Source organism: Charadrius vociferus, unplaced genomic scaffold (assembly GCF_000708025.1).
Source record: "Charadrius vociferus isolate BGI_N301 unplaced genomic scaffold, ASM70802v2 scaffold362, whole genome shotgun sequence".
Classification (NCBI taxonomy): domain Eukaryota; kingdom Metazoa; phylum Chordata; class Aves; order Charadriiformes; family Charadriidae; genus Charadrius; species Charadrius vociferus.
In genome coordinates this window covers 135,932-155,580 of record NW_009647052.1, presented here as the reverse complement: position 1 = coordinate 155,580, position 19,649 = coordinate 135,932, and the positions used below count along the sequence as shown (strand labels likewise).

Genomic DNA, 19,649 nt, shown 5'->3' with positions numbered 1-19,649 from the left:
AAATTCTCCCAAGACGTGCTTTTTCAGAGAAGTCCCGAGAAGATAATTAGATGAATTCTGAAAATATATCCCTTTTTTATAACTGCATTAGATGGAGATAATTGTAAATGTAATTGTTATACTTAGGCTGTAGCCTTCAATAGTAACAGGAAATTGCTGTTAACCATTTGGTTGGATACTAGCTAATAGTTTGCTGTTAATTGTTTGTTGGTTTTTTTTTTTTTTCACAGACCTATGTAGCCAACATTCTTATTGCAGTGAATCCATATTTTGATATACCTAAGTTCTATTCTTCAGATACTATTAAAAAGTACCAGGGTAGATCACTTGGAACATTGCCACCGCATGTTTTTGCTATTGGTATGTATTAAGCATGTATTTGTCTTTTACAAAACAAACATTAAATACTTCACAGTTATCCCATAAATTGCCACCTGTAACAGTAATTAATTTACTTTAAACTGTTATAAAATAAATCCACTGATTGCTAAAATTGCAAATCTTGTTGGAATTTGAAGAACTTGTAACTTAGAAACCCTGGCAACCCTATTGGTATTATTCTGTACCTCCAGTGTTTTATGTCTAAGCAGTTTAAATATAATTCACAACCATTTAAAAAAAAAAAAAGAAAGAAATTCAGATTTTAGAAGTGAAGAATGACATAATTATGATTGGTACTGTCTTTCAGAGTAGCGATTTCCTTTGCCTTTTATTATGTTGCCAGAGCACAGGCACTGTTTCTTTTTATATGCTCATGTTATAGGCAGACAGTGCCTTTAAATGTTATTAACAGGATAAATCTGATTTCAGTCACTTTGTTTAAGAAAGAAAATTGTTTGGAAGTTACAAATCAACATTTGGCTTGTTAAAAGCCTTCTCATCATGTTGCATTTTGTTTTGTAATCAAAAATATAAATGGCTGGGTTTTTAGTACCTGTTGCATAACAAGAAAACTACCCACGTCTTTGCAAGTTTCCTTGTCTCCGATGCTATTTGTTACAAAGTACAACTGAAAGTTTCCCTTTAAATGGCACGTTAAAGTAAGATTGGTTACAATTTTGTAAATACATTTAATTCGAGAGATTTAGTGGTAGGTGGTGGGGGTTTTTTTAATTTTTTTTATTTTGTCCTGGATATAGTTGAGTAGGTCTTTGTTTTTAAAGACTTTAAGCTCTTACATGTCAGTGTTTGAGGGTGAGCAACTATAATATAATTGAAAGGGAAACAGGCGCTAATAAGTTGTGATGCACTCAATTGTAAAGATTTACTTGTCTTTTCCTGAAAACTTTACATTTTAATTTTTGTATTGTAGCTTAACTTTATGGTTGCAACTCTGCTGAATTTTAATTTTTGTCATGTTTAACCTATTCTTCTTTTTAAGCTGATAAAGCATTCCGTGACATGAAAGTGCTCAAAATGAGTCAGTCCATCATAGTCTCTGGAGAATCAGGAGCTGGCAAGACAGAAAATACTAAATTTGTTTTGAGGTTTGTGCTTTTAGACCAAAGTTATTCATTGAATTTCCTGTGTTGATGCATTTGGTTGACATACAGACAGATTAAATTGTAAAGTAATCAGTAGGTTTAAGCCACAATTCAGTAAGATACTTCTATGTACACATTAATACAGGAAAGTCATAGGGTTAAACTTAAATGCAGACATAATAACATGGAAATGGCTATATATTCACAGAAACCTTAACTCTGTTGTAGTGACATCATGTAGTAGTTATGGTTTATGATGCAGTCATTTTGGTATTGCACATCTGGTATTGTGGTAGATGAAAACATAACTAGGCATTTTAACTGTATCTTGCAAGATACTGTTGGTTTTGCCATAAATGTGCATTTCTGTGTTTTCCCTGTCTTTGTTTCTTTGGTTTGCTTAAGCATCCAGGGCTTTTAACTCTTGATTTTGAGATCACTGTAGAGATTCTGTAATATACTTTACCCTCATTTACTGAATAAGACTGAATAACGGGATTTAGTTATTTATTGATGTTCATGTATGACCGATACTAAATCAAGCATATTAAGCTACATGGCAGCCATGTTGCTGATATATGGCAGCCTTGCTTTCTCTTATATGATTTTAATGTTTTTGACCATATTTGCTTTATACTTTAACTGCTTTATATCACTCTGGAACACTGTTACTGGAAAGCACTGCTCCATTAAATTCCCCTATATCACAGGTGGCCTGATTATCCAGGGCAGCAGTATGCAAGCAGTATGAATATGCTTCCTTCCTCACCTTGTCCTTGTTCCCCAGTATAAATCTTTAATTCCCTTTTCCCTGACATCATGTATTCTCTAGTATGTATGTACAGTAGAGGTAGTATCTTCCACATCCCTTGAAGAACTGTCATGGCTGTCTGTCCTTCACACTGCTCTTCTCTGCCCCTGTGCAGCCTTTAATAGAATTACTTCAAGGTGCTGGTAACGATTTTTACAGGGGACATCCTAACTTTGATCCTGCTAAAGACTAAACAAAGACAGCAGGCACTGGGAGAACATCTCCTGAGGAATGCTCTCAAAGGACGTTATTCTTCTGCTTCTCGGCAAAGGAAGTTCTGATTACACGGCAGACAAATACTGCTGCTGCTTCTCCCCCCCCGCCCCCATAGAGTCACAGAGTTTTAAAACAAGGAAGATTTTTCCCTTGTGTGGTCAGAAAGAAAAAGGTGCTAGTACAGCTCAGTTATTGCTCCTAAATATTTTTAGAAGGCCTCATTTTTGAGAACTGTTTTTAACATGTCCCAGATCTACTTGTGAATTTCCACAAAGCATGCCCTGTGCGTGGGGGTGGGGGGCGGAGAAGAGGAGAGCTGCAACTTTGGAGCAAGTAACTTTGTGGATTTATTTTCAAATTCTTTCTTCAGTTGATAAATTGAGTCTTACCTTGATTATGCACCTGCAATTTCCTATCTCACCATCTCCATGTGGGATTTTTATTAACACTGGTTAGTTCTGAACACAGAAGCTGTATGTATGGAAGCAGTCTTTAATTCAGGAAATACATATGAAACCTCATGTGTTTACCAAGATTATTAATAGCTACAGATAGTACAATAGTAGCATCATTATATTTGTATAAAAGTGTGATTTACATATGCTAGATATTCTAGAAGAAATTTCTAACGTCTCTTGAAGTATTGAAAAAAATCTGAAGTCTGCAGGAATATTTTTGTTTTAACAAAAAAAGAAAAGTCAAACTGCATTTATTTTAAAAGATATAGGTATTTGGAACTTGTAATCAGTATGCTTTCCCTTTAGTAAATGGTTAGTAAGTATGGTGCACAGATGTGCTAAGTCCTGTTGAGTTGAGGTAACCTGACACATGAAAGATACTGATATTTTTATCTTGTTTTACAGGTATTTGACAGAATCCTATGGTTCTGGCCAAGATATTGATGATAGAATTGTAGAAGGTATTGCATTTTCTTTAATTGAATTAAAGGTTCCAATGTTTGATTTGGTGTTTTTGGTTTGCTTTTTTTTTGGTCAAATTTGAAATGTCAGTCAACAGTAACTAAATAAAAGCTAGGATGGAAATACTATCAGACTTCCTAGGGTATCGTTTACTAGTAGTTTACTTTGATCCTAAATTCTGAAACATATTTTTTATTTTTATTTAGTATAGTGTCATGTAGTCCTTGATCTAGAAAATATTTTAAGTGTATGTTTGAGTTGAACTTCACACACACGTGTACCAAAGATTGGATTTTATGCTGTGTGAAATCTGCAAAACCAATCTTATGTTCTCATTACTATTTGTTTGTATCAGGAAAGAGTAATTCCTCCTTCTTCTTATAAAGTTCTCAAAGTCAAATAAAGCAGGGAAGTTCTTTTAAATTATGGTTCTGCATCATTTTCTGTAGGTCTTTTTTGTCAGAAAGCACATAATTAGGATTAACAATTTCATTGTGTCTGTCTTTATAATAGGCTCCCAAACCAGGTCAGAAGAGACTGTGTTGATCATCCAGTTGAGCCTCTTTAATGTTGTATGCACTCCCTAATTAAACATTTTGAGAAAACATAAATATCTCAAAACCAAACAACTCTCAGCCAATTTAATAACGCCTCATATGTCAGTTTTAGTCTTCTACAGCATATAGTAGACTACTTTTGGAATTTCATTACTCTGTCTTTTTCTTAAACCAAAAATGTTTACTTTTCCTTTTGCTTTAAATTTTCTATTTGCACATTCAAGACACTGGATTATTTGAGAGAACTACTGCAGGCTTTAATCTCTTCTTGCTGTAGGTTTGCTTAAACCAATTCCTTAGTGAAATCCACTGTATGCTAAAGGAACTCAGAACGTGGCCAAGTGTTGGATAATGCCTGATGCAGTATGCCATAAATTCAATTTGTACTTGTAGGTATTCTTAGAAAAGTTTGGGTTTTTTAATCTAAAGCAGCACCTGATGCATGAATTTTGACGTTTAGGCACAATTTTAATGAACACGCTTACAGCATATGTATTACTAGAGGAACCTTTAACCTATCTGAAAGACCTCTTGCAATTTGTTTTTATTCATAATCTTTTCTTCAAAACTGTTAATATTATGTAAAATACCTGAATAGTTATCAAATATCTCTTAACAAGTCTTTTTGAAAGTCAGATTTGCATTTTCATAAGCTTTAAGTATTAAAAAATGAAAATCTAGCCAAAACAAAACAAGTTAATGCCTATGTTGTCCTAATAAACGATGCATTATCATCCACAATTTATCCAACCATTGCAGTTAATTCTTCATTCTTTAATTTTTGTAGGAACGGATTGCAGATAGTTGTCAGTGGAGCTTTAAATCTGAGCTTCTGCTCACTTAGTTTCCAATACATGTTTTTTTAGCAAAAAGCCTGAAAAAATCTTGCAGATCTTTTCAATGGTTTATTGTTAGCACAATTCAGTAAATCGGTTTTCTTTGATCTTCAGAGCTAGTAAATGCAGTCTTTCAGAGGCCTTGTGTTTCATAACTACTAAGCATTTTCAAACTGCTTAAACTGTGCATGATGTGTGTACATATATATATGCTTTAGATTGGTGCCACTCTTTCTGTATGGGGTTTAAGGCACTTGAAAACCCCAGCCAGTAATCAATAAAATCACTCAATCACTTAATTGACCAGATTTGAAAGGGCATTTTAAAATTGTTTTTGAAATCAACACACTCTTCTAATACGTTTGGGTTTTTTTTAATTCACTAATCAATCTAACGTGTTGCATGCATGACATTTAAGTGGCACTTTTGTCTATGGGATAAATGGGTAGTTCAGATTTTATGAATAACAACTCATTGGGAAGTGTCAAATTGTGTGTTGTCTCGTATATTTTATGTATCAGTTATTTACCTACTTGCTGTAGAAGAACATGACTGAATAATTTTCAGTGTTTGTTTCTGAATTTCTTACAGTATTGATTAAAATACTTTGCAGTGTTACATGATATTTAAATATACTTCATTGTGAGTTCCACCAAAGCGTATCTAGTACAGTTTGAAAAACTGATTATTCCTGATAGGTAGTATTTTTCCTTATTCCCAACAAGTTCACTGAGTAATTGGTACATATTTGTTCTCTCTTTTTTTCGGTAGTTTATTGATCAAATTTTAACACTTCAAAATTTTTAATTTTAATTTTTCAAACAGCAAATCCCCTATTAGAAGCCTTTGGAAATGCAAAGACTGTTCGCAACAACAACAGCAGTCGTTTTGGGAAATTTGTTGAAATTCACTTTAATGAAAAGGTACTGGAATTTTGTTACAGATAACCAGTGATGATTTTTTGTCATAAAATGTAAATGTTAGACTGGAAGTAGGCTGAATATACTTACTAATCTTGCAGCAAATAGCTACTGTCCTACTTTACGCGTTTGGTTTGTAACTTGTCAGCTTGAAAGGAAAACCAAAGCCACACAATACTGTGTCACTACTGGAAAACAGTGGGTCATGTCAGTAGAAAAAATGCTTCCATCCACAAAAGAGTAAAAATTGTTCCCTTACTTGCTTGCTGTTAAGTATTTATGCATTCCTTTAATGCACAAATAAGTAAGTTGCATATTAGATACAAACAGATATAAATGTAGCTTAATGCTTTAATACTTTAAATAATTATTAGTATTTTTATGTATTTGAGATTTTAGGACCTCATGTTAGTATTATGTATGTGACAGAACTAATGGAATTGGGTTTTTTGTCAGAATACTATTCATTATGTAGTTTATGAAGAATTTTCTTTGTTTGGGTGTAGTTTTGCTTCGATAGCATTTGTATACACACTCCACAACTAAGGATGACTGTATGGCTGTCCAGTGTGTCCAAGTTGAAGTCTTTTGTCGATGTTCCCTGTAGAGATTATGTATTTACCTCCTCATCTTTGTGATTGAGGACATCGATAAATTCTTGCAGTTCCTTCCTGCAGAGTTTAAGCTCATCATCTGGTCTTGAGCTTGTATTTTCCTAAGTTTTAATCGCTTGGTTTTGTAACTAAACTTCAGATCTTTGGTTAAGAGTTTAGATAGTAAATAACTAAATTCCTTTAAGGGTAGAGGGACTTTATCTGTTGGTCCCATTCATGTTAATAAACTAATGGAAAGGACCCAAATGTCTACTTGGAATGATGTATTCATGACCTGTCAACTTAGCTGTCAACACTTACATAGTGTTTCAGATTAATTGCTTCAGTTGAAGCAAATAGCACTCAGAGTATCTTCAGAAACTGCTTAAAAACCTGTTTCAACTTTCTACTGCAAGATCAGCCTGTGTACTCGAACCCCTTTTTTACAAGACTTCATACTTCACCAGGCTGCACTTTGTGGTGACCTTATTAGGTCTGGTTTCTCAAAGGAATATCAGTACAGGCTAGAGCTTCCTTAATGAGTGAATGACTGCACAACCATAGTCAAATTTGTCAGTCAGCGAGTCCTTCTTAGTTGCTGTAATGGCCATAAGCTCAGGAATTTCCTTGCTATTAAGATTTGTCTAGGCACAGGGGATTTTGTCATAGGCCAGATGATGGTCTCGGTGAAATGCAACTAGAGGAGCTTGTAATAGCAGAGTAATGGCACTTACTGCCATCCACTGAAAGTGTAAGGCTGACTGTAGCAATGCTCTTCGCTGGAACTACTGAAATTCTGCCAAGGTTTTCTGCTTGTTGGGGTGAAGTGGACACTTTTAAGAGGAATGTATCTATATGCAGTACATGAGCCAGGGGGAGAAGTTATTTCAAAGGCAATGATTTCTTTTCTAAGCTTAATATGTATTAGGTATAGATACATTTTAATCTTCTTTGGAGCAGTGTCTGTTGAGCAAGCCATGATCAGACAAAGGTAAACCGAAAACTTCTGAATTTCAAATAATCCAAAAAATGTTCAGATAATCAGAAAAATATTTCTTCCTCCTAGAACTCGGTGGTTGGTGGATTTGTATCGCATTACCTTCTGGAGAAATCTAGGATCTGTGTGCAAGGCAAAGAAGAGAGGAATTATCATATCTTTTACAGGCTTTGTGCTGGTGCTCCAGAAGACATTAGGGAAAAACTGTATCTAAGCTCACCTGACAACTTTAGGGTGAGTATCAGAGTCAGTGTTTGTAAAGCTTCTCATACTGCCACACGTGGATTTTTCATAAAGATCTTATTAAAATCTGTATTTATTATCTTTGACAGACTCTTTCCTGTTACAAAAATCAGAATATTTTTTGCTAAGTGTATTTGATTCTGAAATAAAGCTGCCTACGTTTTTTCCTTATTGGAAGATGTCCTATACTTTGTGTCTTAAAGTAAAGATTCCTCATTTTTTTCTAAAAATGTACTGTTGCATACCCAACTGCTAGTAATGTTGTTATTGTCTCTTCCAGAGGTGTAAAGTATGAATTTCATGATTGTGATCTAACTGTTTTGTGTAGCCATCTTTTAAGTCCTGAAAACTGCATTTATTTCTTAATACTCCAACCATGTGCTTAGGAAGATGTAGGGGTTGGCCCACAATTCTCTCTTAAATTATTCTTCCCTTAAACTTCCCACCACAGTGACAAGATTGTTGTGCTTCTCTGCTCCAGTCCATGTGCTTTCATGTCACTTGTCTTTTCTACTCTGTTGCACCTTGTTCCTATCATTCTATACTATGTTAGTAGTGCTCCAGTTTTGAGCCTCTCCTGTTCCTCTCATCATACTCCTCTGTCATTCTTGGTCACTTCAGGTTACTCACCAGTCCCTTGCAGCTGAAAGCTCTCCCTTTTATCTCTGACTGACCCAAAGCCCATGCTCAGCTCTCCCTGCCAAGATTACTTCTATTCATTAAGCATGATCCTTTCTCTTAGGTTTTTCTTCACCTAATTTGTTCTTTCCTGAGGACTGCTTACTATTTCTGAGTTTTGGCTATCTTTCCACAACCTGTTGCTGGTCTAGTCACTCAAGTAATGGAGAAGCCAACAAAACGCAAACAAAATCAGTGCTGAATGTGATACTCCTAACTATACCTAAATGAAAGTGAACTTTAAATAAACTAAAAAAGACTTGCATCGTTGTGCATACTTCTCTAAAAAAGGTTAGCTTAATGTTCAGTGGCGGGGAAAAAATGAATTAGAATTTTAGGAGTTGCTGGGAAAGGAAGGGAGAATGAAATATTGAGTTATGCTGCAATGTACATCAATATTTGTCAATAGCATACACAGTTTTGTTATCCTTGCTCAGAAAGGAACAGTGAAATCCTTGGGTGAAGCTGAGGTCGTGGTTGAAGACAAGCTCTTATATAGTATGGGTCTTTTAATTCAGTCTAGCGAGCCTGTTCTTATGACTTCTGATTTGTTTACTGCCTTCCCTTCTTCTCCCCATGCTTTATTTTTAGGGTTTTTGCTTTTTTTTTTTTCTGAGATTATATGGTTTCTCCTGATAAACCGCGATTCTGTGTTACGTTTCTAGTAGCAGTCCCACAAACGGGCTGGCTTTCTGTCCTACCATTATGTTCTTGCATTCTTTTCCTCCAGTTTTTCCACTGAATGGTTTTACTACTTCAGTTTAACTTTTAACTTTTTCCTCCAGCTTTCCTTCTTTTTCCTCCTCTTCTCTATGTTCTGATTTCATGGAATTGTTTTCAGAAATGATCAACGAATAACATGACATTTCCTTTTGCTTCCTTTCCTTTCTTGTCAGTCAAATTTTTTTCTCCATTTTGTTTTGTGTTTTGCCTGAGTGACTCCAACCCTGCTTCTCTTATTTTTAAATTATTTTAATTCTCAGTGTATTAAATCTTGATTATTGCGGTAATTTTTTTTCTTGAGAAATGAATATTATTGAACTTGTATCCAATTAATACAACCTCACTAATACAGCTGTTTCTCGTTGTTTTCCTGATTGTCCCTTCTCTTTCTTTTCCAAGCAAGCTTTTGCCATCCCTCTCAAGGTGCTTCTAAGCCTATTCACGTCTTATACTGTCATCACATGTTTTACTAGTAAGGTGAAGACTCTTGCCTTCAGTCATTCATTCCTGTTTTCTGCTCTTTAATTATATATATAAATATATTGGTTTGGTTTTGTTTTGTTTTGTTTTGTTCTTCTTTTCCTTTTGACAATCACACTTGAACTGTAAATATCTACAAATATCACCATGTGCTTTGTTGACTTTGAAAAGAAAAATACTGGCAAATCAAATCCTACTGGTAAACACTGGTCAGTTGTTTGCCTTGTGTTCTGTCATTTGTCTCCATCTCTCCACTGTTTCTTGGCTTATGCCTGGCTTGGAATCTCATGGAAGCAAAATTTTGTGTATTCTCAAAATACACAGACCAAATCCCTACCATGGGTTTGGAAGGGTTTTGTAACACAAGCCTGGAGAGCGTGTGAGTTACAAGGATATAAATTAATTGACTGTCATCTTTTTAGACTTCCTTGATCTTAAACATGACATTGCTATGTTGATTGTTTTCTTTGTTGGTGTAATCTTCCTACTTGGTTTTCTAAATGAAATTTGGACTGTGCTTATCTATTACTTTCCCCAAAATCTTTTGTACTCAGTTTCATCAGAATTCAGCAGAGGGCTAGAAGCCTTAAAGATACAAAGCTCCTACTAGTTTTGTGCAAAGCAGCGGTTGCATAGGTGACACTGAAATTAGCGCACTTATTGTAGGTAAGGTGGGTGTACACTGGTGGGTGAGCAGGTTGGTGCTGCCTCTTCTCTTGGCTTGGCCAAGTCAGTCTCTGCTTACTGATGAGCCAGGAAGCAGGCACAGGGCTGCGCTTCTATATTGTGCACATCATAACATTGGTACTTTGGTATCTAGGTGATCTAGCTCCCTAAAAGGTATGGCAGTATTTTAGGACAAGCTTCCTTACTTCCTCAAAGGTGTTCCTAGGGGCTTTTATATACCTTATATTATTTCTTGAAATATTTAATTTGTATCTTCTTATAGTTCATCTATTTGTACTCACTTGTGTGATGGAAACTTGATCTAATGATTAAGAAGGAACTGTTTCTGTTCTCTTGAAGGAAAGCTTTTCTTTTGAAACACTCAACAAACACAATACTTAAACCAAAGCAAACCAAAAAACAACAAAATCAACACCATTTATTTTCATATAATATGGAGCTAGTTTTCAAAACTTTCTTCTTTACTGTGCAGTTATTCTATGGGATATTTTCTCATATGTTTTAAATTAAAGCTAAAATCTTGAACAAATTTTCAAATACATATTTTTATTGTGCAGCCACTTTTCCATTAAAACTTATTTCTTGTAGTTAATAGATATTTTAATTCTGGAATGGAATACGCTGCTTGCCCACTCTTGGGGATTTTTTTTAAAATCAAAAACTGCTCATGAGAGCACACAAGGTTGTAGACGTCAAGGTCAGAATTATAACCTGCTTAAAATCAGACTGGTGGAGTACAGTACTGAACAGCCCGAGTGCCTTTACAGAAGGCACTCGCCTGTTTCAATTATAAAGAGTTTACAGTCACACCAGCCTTATCACACTGTGACATAATTATTTTGGCTTCTGCAAAGTTTGCAGCAGGTACTTTCGTTTCCATTAAGAATATTTATTGCTTTACCATAAGTTAGTATTTGAATCCTGAGTTCCTTGCTGCACGTGAAAGATCCAGTTAAGGTCCTGCATGTTAAATTTAAAAATTTTAAAGCTTCTTTTTTTTTTTCTCTTCTGAAATTAAAGTAGAGTATCTTTAATTAAAAAACTCTTAGGATAATTTTCATCTTTGTATGTATCTGAACTAATACAAATAAACTTCAAGTTTATTAGTCATATTGCATGAAATTTTCATGAAGTATCACTTTATCGGAGATTTTTAGGAGAAAAAAACCCAAACCCTAAATTTGTGTTACTTTTATCGGGATTATTTTTTCTGTGTTCTTCATTTCATTTGCTGCTTCAGGTTTTATCATAAGATGGCTCTGAATAATCACGCTTGTGTCACTCTTTTAGCATGTTTTTTTATTATATGCATGCCTGTCAGATTCAAATTCCATGGAAATACCATCTTTCAAGCTTCTAATAATAGATGGTAATATTACACTAGGCAAGGTTTGATGATTGATCAGTGTTTTGATATTAATGCCAATTTTTTGGACAAGAAAAACATTCAGGAAAAAAATCATACTCTTAAATTGGTTATTTAGATAAATCCATTCCTAAAGATACAGTTTTGCATCGTCTCTGTTGTGCCACTTGTCTTGTACCTTGTAGCTTATCAAGTCAAAGTCCAAATTAGGGCCAGTTTGGGTTCTAAGACTCAAGCATGTGTTGCTCAATGCCTGGTTTCTCTTAACTACACTCATGTGAAAGTAGGACTGTCTCAAATCTAAGGTAATTCTCATTTTTCACAGAAGGGAAACAGTATTAAAAGGCGAAGGGTAACTTAATGCTCTTTTTTCCCCCTAGTAGGCTTGCTTCCCTTTGACTTAAGTGATCCCTTGTGATCTCCTCCCCATGCATTTGCCCATCTTGGCATAGGTGTGCACTTGCTCTGGGCATGTGAGCAAGACAACTGCACTGGCTGCACTTGCCTGACCTGTTGTCTGGATTTCAGCAGCACTGTGGTGGATTACCTCTCTGCTAGTTCGTCTTTCCCCTACAGTTCCCCTGGGGAAGCATGAATTTACTTGGCAAAGGATTATGAAAAGTTGCAGGTTTCCTATCCACTCCTCCTCCGAGCACACCCACGCAAAAGCGTGCACTCCTGGCTGCTTGTGTTTTAGGTTCTTCTGCAGAAGTTTTCAGAGAGTCAAAGTCCTCAGGCTAACCCTGTCCTGAACCTTATAGGTCTAGGTGGTTTGGACTGCACCACATGGCTTTGAAAGTAAAGCTGCACGGTAAATCTGTACCTGGAGTACAGTTGATGGAGATGAGAAGCTGATTTTTTTTCCAGATCTTAATTTCTGGAAGATGTTGGGTCACTGATGTTACAATTGTGTCTTGTACTTCAGAGTTTAAAAAAACCCAAAAAGCACAATGGTATTTAAATGTTATACATGATAACCTCAAGCTGTGTATTTGTGTGCTTTAAAAATATAATCTCTCCTACGTTTAATATGTAAATTTACTTGCGTTTTTAACTTTCAAATGAAAGCTATTATCTTGTGATTAAGATTAATAGTAACCTGCATAGGTTATTATTGAATACTGTGCTGGTTCATGTTCACTGTCTGTCAGGTAAGTTTCCACACTCTCTTCCTAAACAGTACGACCTCTTTCAGTTCCTCATCCCCAGTTTCTGGGATCGTGTTACTAATACTGTAATACAGGGATATATTGTTGTGTTTAAAATATGCTGTGCTTTGCATTCTTACTGGCTGATAAAGAAAACGTTTTCAATGTTTTGTTAAACACCAGACTAACTTTGAACAGTGTTTCTTGTCACTTTGTTTTAATATTGTTTGTCACCTAGTTTTCTCCTGCTGTTAGAAATGCTTTGAAGAATATTTTATTTTTTAGCATTTTGCGTGTAAATCTGAATCAAAATGTAGAATTATCTGTGTTCACCTAGTTGAAAACATCTTCTTTGTTCCTGGGCTAGAGCAAAGAATCAGTTCACTTCCTTTAGACAAAGGGCTCTGTCTGAGCTTTTGGACAGCATTCTTACTTACAGCTGAACAAATCAGAAAGAAGAAGCCAGCAATCCCATTTTGCTGGAAGTGTCAGTCATCATCTGAATGCTTGGTCTATTCCCTTTACTATACAATGTGAGATTGATATCAGAAACTGGGTTCTGAATTAGGCTTCTGCTTGTACCATGTTATAAGCTCTTAATATTCTTCAAGGTGTTTTTTTACACTGTGTCTCTTTCACCTATAGAAATATATCAATGGTGAGGGAAAAAATGACCATAAAGCTACACTGGACATAGTACTACAAATTATTTGATCCTACCCCTCTTGCCCCTGGGTATACTATATAAAGCCTATATATTGCTGAAAACATAAATATTATTGTCGAATCTTTTTTGGTGTTCTGTACAGCTTGCCAGCATAAAGTTTGGTATTACACATGGGCCAGAAAATTTATTTTCTTAGTTCCTAATTTTGTTTGTCTTTTCTACAATCCCAGACTCCATTAATAAATTTAGTAGAGTCAAACATTAAGAAAAGATTGTGGGACATAACAAAGTGAATATCCCACGGTGTCAAAATGGTATTTCAGTTGTCAAAATTGAGACACTTTCAATAGAAGTGTGTTACTGTTGCACTTCTGTAATTTTGTAGATGTAAATAAATACATTTTCAAGGAATGAATTCTGAATACCTAGCATGTTGTTGGTATCATATGAATAAATCAAGCTATGTAGAGCAAACCTTAAAAGCATATGTTTTCCTGACTTCTGTCTTTAAGTATGCATTTCCACTTTTTTCTTGTTACAGTATTTAAATCGAGGCTGTACCAGATACTTCGCTAACAAAGAAACAGACAAGCAGATTTTGCAAAATCGCAAGAGTCCTGAGGTACGTTTGTATCTTCAGTTAGTTTATGTTATTAAGTAATGCAGATAGAGTTGAAAATGATGATTACAGTTTTACAGTATGGAATGAAATGTTCATTTTACACATCTTTATAGGTCTAAATGGGTACTGTCAAAGCTGCTACATTCAGAACTCTGGTTTTGGAGTTCAGTCCTAGAAATGCATTTTAACATTCATCTTAAAATCTCAAGTGGGACAGTATATAAAATTATTTCCTTTTCATTCTTATATAAGACTTAATGATACAGCTTGTCTTCTGTGGAAAACAAAAATCAGTCCAAGACTTTCTGTCATTTTCTTTTTAAGTCCTACTACTGCGAGGAATAAGTCAGAAGCAGTTGTTTCCAGAGCCATTTTTACTGTCTGGATTTTTGAAGTGATGCTCCAAACTGTTTTATAAAACATTAGTGCAACTTCACTTCCAGGTCAAGTATATCCCCGTCCTCAGTACACTGCATTCTTTATTGTTTTTTGTTGTCCCCTTGCTATGAACCATTACTGACAGCAGAGCATGGTATTTCCTGGCATAAAGTGTGAAACTTCAAAACATGTCATTCCTCTTGCTCCATCTCTGTTTACATTTTTTTAAAAACTGGAATTACCAGAATTTGTAGCATTTAAGCCTTTGAGCTTGGAGAGCATGAAAGAATTTAATCCACGTTAACAGTGCATGTGAACTGGAAGTTGCTTAAACACTTCATTAAACTTCTACTCTGCTGTCTAGTACAATTTTCATCACATTTCACCTAAGGATGAATTTTGCATTTGTGTAGCTGGAAGATATTTCAAATCTTAATGAAATCCATACTTGGGATTCAGTAGCAGGGCAAGCTGCATATACACGTGGAACAATACAAAGATAAGTTCACTCAAGAGCTTGTCTCCGATGATGACTGTGCCATCTCTTTTACCTTTGAGAACTTGGGTTTGAGCTTGTACGTAGCTCGTGCCTAGCTATGAAAGACAGTATCGATACTTCCTTTGCACAGATCAACATTGTAAAGTCTACTCCTGGATTTCTAGTGTTTATATGTTGTAACCCTGAGCACATAGTGCCAGTTTCTTTTGCTTGAATGTAGGCCATTTTCTGGTGGAGAGTGAGATGCAGAAATGCTGATTTGATATTACTGTGAGGCAGAAAGCTGGCAGGTATTTCATTCTTGTCAAGCATATAGGCTAAGAGATGGTTGAGAGATTTTGCCGCAGTTTACCTATTTTGCCTTAAATAAAGATTTGTAGTGAAGTTGGTCATTTATGTAGGCATAAAGTATCAACATTTACTTATGCTTACTATTGGAAGGTGAACCTGTGCAATCTTCTGATGTGATTTACAGACAGGTGTTCTGTCATAAAATGTGTCCTCTAAAGGACTTAATTGAAGTAAGTATTTGTCTAAACTAAAATATGCTGAAAGAATAATTCTGAAAGTATGTATTGGACATTAAATAGTAGAACATATGATGCCATAATACCTGTCTCTTACAGCCATGTCAGTTTGGAGGCGCAATAAGTGATCGCATTTCAATGATATTAAAACTTAGTCTAGCCACTTAAACGGGAAATATATTGCATTGTTCAGGTTTTTAAATCAGAAATTTAATATTTACTCTGTCATTTTATGAAAAATATTGTTTATTTTAATAGAAGTAGCTGGAATAGTCCATTAATACCTAAATTATTTTTGTGTTTTCCTTATCAGGAAGATGAGGTGATCATTTTACATAACTAAGATGGAGTTTAATTTTTTTGATGTGTCTAAATGTTGTGTGAAGTGAATTTTTCAGATGCATGTGGTGTTTTGTTTTGATTAAAATCGCATTAGCTTATTTGACATTAACAAGGCTTCTCTTTAAAGTTAATTATTCTTTTTAGTTGAAAACATTTCAAAGTAATTGTAAAACCTTAGATCAGTCTGTGCATGTTGAGTTAGTCTCTTGATTGCATGCAGATGTGTTACTACCTACTATTTAAAACTGTTAATAATTAAAATGGCTTACGATGTATTTAAACTAGGAAAATTAGCAAAATATTAAATTGGTGTTTTAAAATGTAGCTGGTATTCTTTCAATTCATAGCACACTGCAAACAACTTTACTGTTTCTTAATCACCAGCAAACATGAACAAGTATATTTCTCTAAATAAGTCTGTTTGTGATAGGGATAATTCTTCCAGTTCTTATTTGTCCTGTGCTTCTTTCCCGTAGCCTGTCAAACTTTCCGTCACCCTATTACAAGGACCTCAATCTCTTCTTTCAATGGCCAGGGGCCAGAAGCACTCCTCGGTATAAGTGCTTCAGTAGCTTCCTCAGCCAGACTCTTCCTTTCCACTGCTCACTGTCCTGTATTCCCCTCTCCTGAGCTGTTACGCTCTCCAGCTTCTGCTTTCTGAAGGCAGTTGGAGGTGTGCTTTGAAGTTGAAGTTTGAAGATCATGCTTCAAAGTATCAACAAATTAGGATTCTTACAAAGCCTGTATTGTATGAAGAGCTCTAATGTCTTTCTACTTAGTTGGGGTTTTGCATGCTTTTTTATGCTTTTTGTTATGGTTTATTCTTGACTGGAAGTAATTGCTTACATTTACTTTAAAATCACTTACTGACTTTTTGGTTTGTCTTGTTGTTTTATAGTATCTCAAAGCAGGTTCCTTAAAGGATCCACTCTTAGATGATCACGGAGATTTTAACAGAATGTGCACAGCGATGAAAAAGATTGGACTGGATGATGCAGAAAAACTTGATCTTTTTAGAGTAGTGGCTGGTGTCCTTCACCTTGGAAATATTGATTTTGAGGAAGCTGGGAGCACTTCAGGTTAGATGAAACATAAATTGTTTTCTGTAAAAATACTGAAAATGACTCTTGATTATAGATGATTCCTTTCCATGTGAATTATTGCTTTAGAAATCTACCGTGTGTTCAAGGGTAATTCAGTCTTAATTCACCCCATTTTGAAGTCAATTTTACCTGTTTGTTTTAAAGTTGTACTTCTTTACATGCAAATAGGCTCTCACTGAAATTGTTCAAGAAATTGTTCCTTGCAAAGTTTGATATAAAGGAAAGAGACTTTTTTTGTATTTTAATAATAATTTTTAAAAGTCCGGCTTCTTGCTAATGTCATGAAAACATCTTGAAATTAGCAACTCCATCTGTAGGGAAAGCCATTATGTCCTTTGGCTTCCAAAAATACCATCACGTTCATATTTTGAGAGGTGAGCAAAAAAGAGTTACAGCAAAAACTGAGGTAAATGTAAACATCCTAATTTTAAGATGTCACTCACAAGATGAGTTGGGACTCAGTAGCAGAATGTGCAGGAAGGCTGAGGAAAGAGAGCGAGTATTCTGGGAACAGTTTTTCTGACCTTACTACTGAAATCAGCCTCTCTAAGTTGAGAACTGCTGTCCGTATATTTGTGAAGGACTGAAGAAACTCTTGATCTGGACATACTACAAATATAACTAGAGTAGACAAGATAAGTATGTAAATCTTTATCTTGAGTTGTAAGATACACAAGATAAAGTGAAATCAGTTCCTCTTAGTCCTACTTCAATTATGTATAGCTGTTGCCAAACTTGGTAAAGTTTTCAGAAAGGGCATAAGAAAAGAACATTTTAAAAGGTGTTTTGAATGATGAATTAAATGAGTACTAGCCCTATAGGTTCACTGACTCCTGACCCCATGCGCAGAATGACCACAGAACTTGTAGAAACGTTCAGGTTGGAAGAGATCGTAGGAGGTCTATAGTCCAACGTGTCCTCGTCAAAGTCTGAATTCAGACTGGGTAGTTTAGGGTTGTCACAGAGAAGGTAGGGATTTTTTGGTGTGGTTCACCCCCCACCCCCCCCCCTTTGGTCAAATCCAGACCTCCCCAGTGTTGGTTCATGATCTTGCCATCTGCCTGATGACTGAAATGAACACGATTAATGTGAACAAATCTGGGAAGATGTGGGGGTAGAGAAGGTTAGTGGCTTCATGGGGCTCAGCAGTAAGCTGGCAGGGAGCTTCCCCGTTTGGGCCTCCTGTGAGTTGGGATTTTGGGGTTGACAAGGTGGGACAGAGTGAAAAAGGCGCAAATGTGAGCAGAGAGGCAGTTTCAGGAGGTAAAGGAACAAGGAGAAGGGGAGCTACAGATGGTGAGGAAAGTCAGGGTTTAGAGGAGGACACCAGGAAACTTATTTCCTCTGAATGTTGAAATTCAAACCCATTTTTTTTTCTGGAATAAATTATTAAACTTCTAAAGGTTCATTGCAAATCCAGGCTTTATTCTGCTCTCACCTGGTATGCGTACATACTGAGCGTTCATTTGAACTGCTCCAGGTAGTGTGTCTCTGTACCAACCAGCCCCTAAAGTTCTGTTACTGCTTCGAAAACCTGGGAAACACCAAACAAAAGCTGTTTACTCCAGGTCAGATGGTGGTTTAGAGCTCCCAAAATCAAGTCACAAAAGCCTTAATCTTTTAAGGACTTGTTTCCCCCCCCCCCAGTTAGCATTATTGTAGAGTTAAGGAATTCGAGCAATGTTTGACAAGTGAAGAGACCAAAAGGAATAACTAACTAATCTGTACAAATCAACTTTACTGAGAACAACAGGAAATAAATGTTGTAATCCTGGCACGTGTAATTAAGTGTTAGATTTTGCTAAAGCGTTTGGAGAGCTTCGCTTAGTGCTTTATGAACCCGGTAGTGGCCGGACGAACTGCGGCGCGGAGCGGAAGGAAGCACGCCTCTCCGCTGTTTACCTAGGAAAATGTACATTCCCATATCTGAAAACGTAAGTGCCAGGAGCCTCCCGTGCCAGGCGCTAATGTTGGGTAGCAAGATAGCCTGGAGGGTTACGGGAACACCTACATCCAAAAGTTTCAATCCCTGCAGTTCGTTTCTAAGCATTAGCACTTTACTTATGCCGTTTTGGGGTAGTTACTTACAAGCAGGTTAGCGTTTCGGACAGCCCATGGTTAGAACAATGTGATAGAAATACAGAATTTCATTCATTCGTTCGTTTAATTCATTATTCGTTTTTTTGGGTGGTGGGTTTTGGGTTGTTTGTTTTGTTGTGGGTTTTTTTTTTTTTTTTCTGGGGGGTGGTGGTGTTGGGTTTGGTTTTTTTGAGGGTTTTTTTTTTTGTTTTGTTTTGGGTGTTTGTGGGGGTTTTTTTGGTGTTTTTGTGGGGTTTGGGTTTTTTTGGTGGTGTTTTTGTGTGGGGTTTTTTCCTGCGTTTTTGTGGTTTTAAGGTGTTTAGTTTGGTGGTGTTTTTTTGGTTTTTGTTGTGGGGGTTTTTTTTGTTTTTTTGTTTTGTTTTGGTTTTGGGGGGGTGGGGGTTTTGTGTTTGTGTGGTGGGGTTGTGTGTGTGTTTGTGTTTTGTTTTTGGTTTGGGGCTTTCCTTGTTTTTTGGAGAACTGACTCTTCACATTTAACATATGAAGTAATTCCCGGAGGCAAACTTTTAATTCCTTCAAAGTTGACGTTGTTGCTAGTCGTCGCGGCAAGACCGACACCAGTTCAGTGTCCCGTCCCCGTCCCCCCGAATTGTCCGTAACAATGCCCAACTGGCTGCCGTTGCGTTGCCGTTGGAAGAGCACGCTTTGAAATGGCGAGCGGGCCGGAGCGTGTGTGTGTGTGTGTGTGTCCGTGTGGCAACCGGGTCCGGCCGCCGCGGGAGCGGGGGGACTAACTGACCGGCCTGCGGCGG

At 36.3% G+C, this 19,649-nt stretch overlaps 1 protein-coding gene across 1 annotated transcript in view; it reads left to right on the top strand.

Annotated features, from left to right (window-relative positions):
- MYO6 (myosin VI) overlaps positions 1–19,649 on the top strand; it is an 82,297-nt gene that overhangs the window by 14,711 nt on the left and 47,937 nt on the right. Inside the window, 8 exon segments of the mRNA XM_009895762.1 lie at positions 231–360; positions 1,382–1,487; positions 3,375–3,430; positions 5,650–5,747; positions 7,404–7,568; positions 13,868–13,948; positions 16,593–16,799; positions 19,435–19,601. Of these exon segments, the coding sequence (XP_009894064.1) occupies positions 231–360; positions 1,382–1,487; positions 3,375–3,430; positions 5,650–5,747; positions 7,404–7,568; positions 13,868–13,948; positions 16,593–16,799; positions 19,435–19,601 (1,010 nt within the window).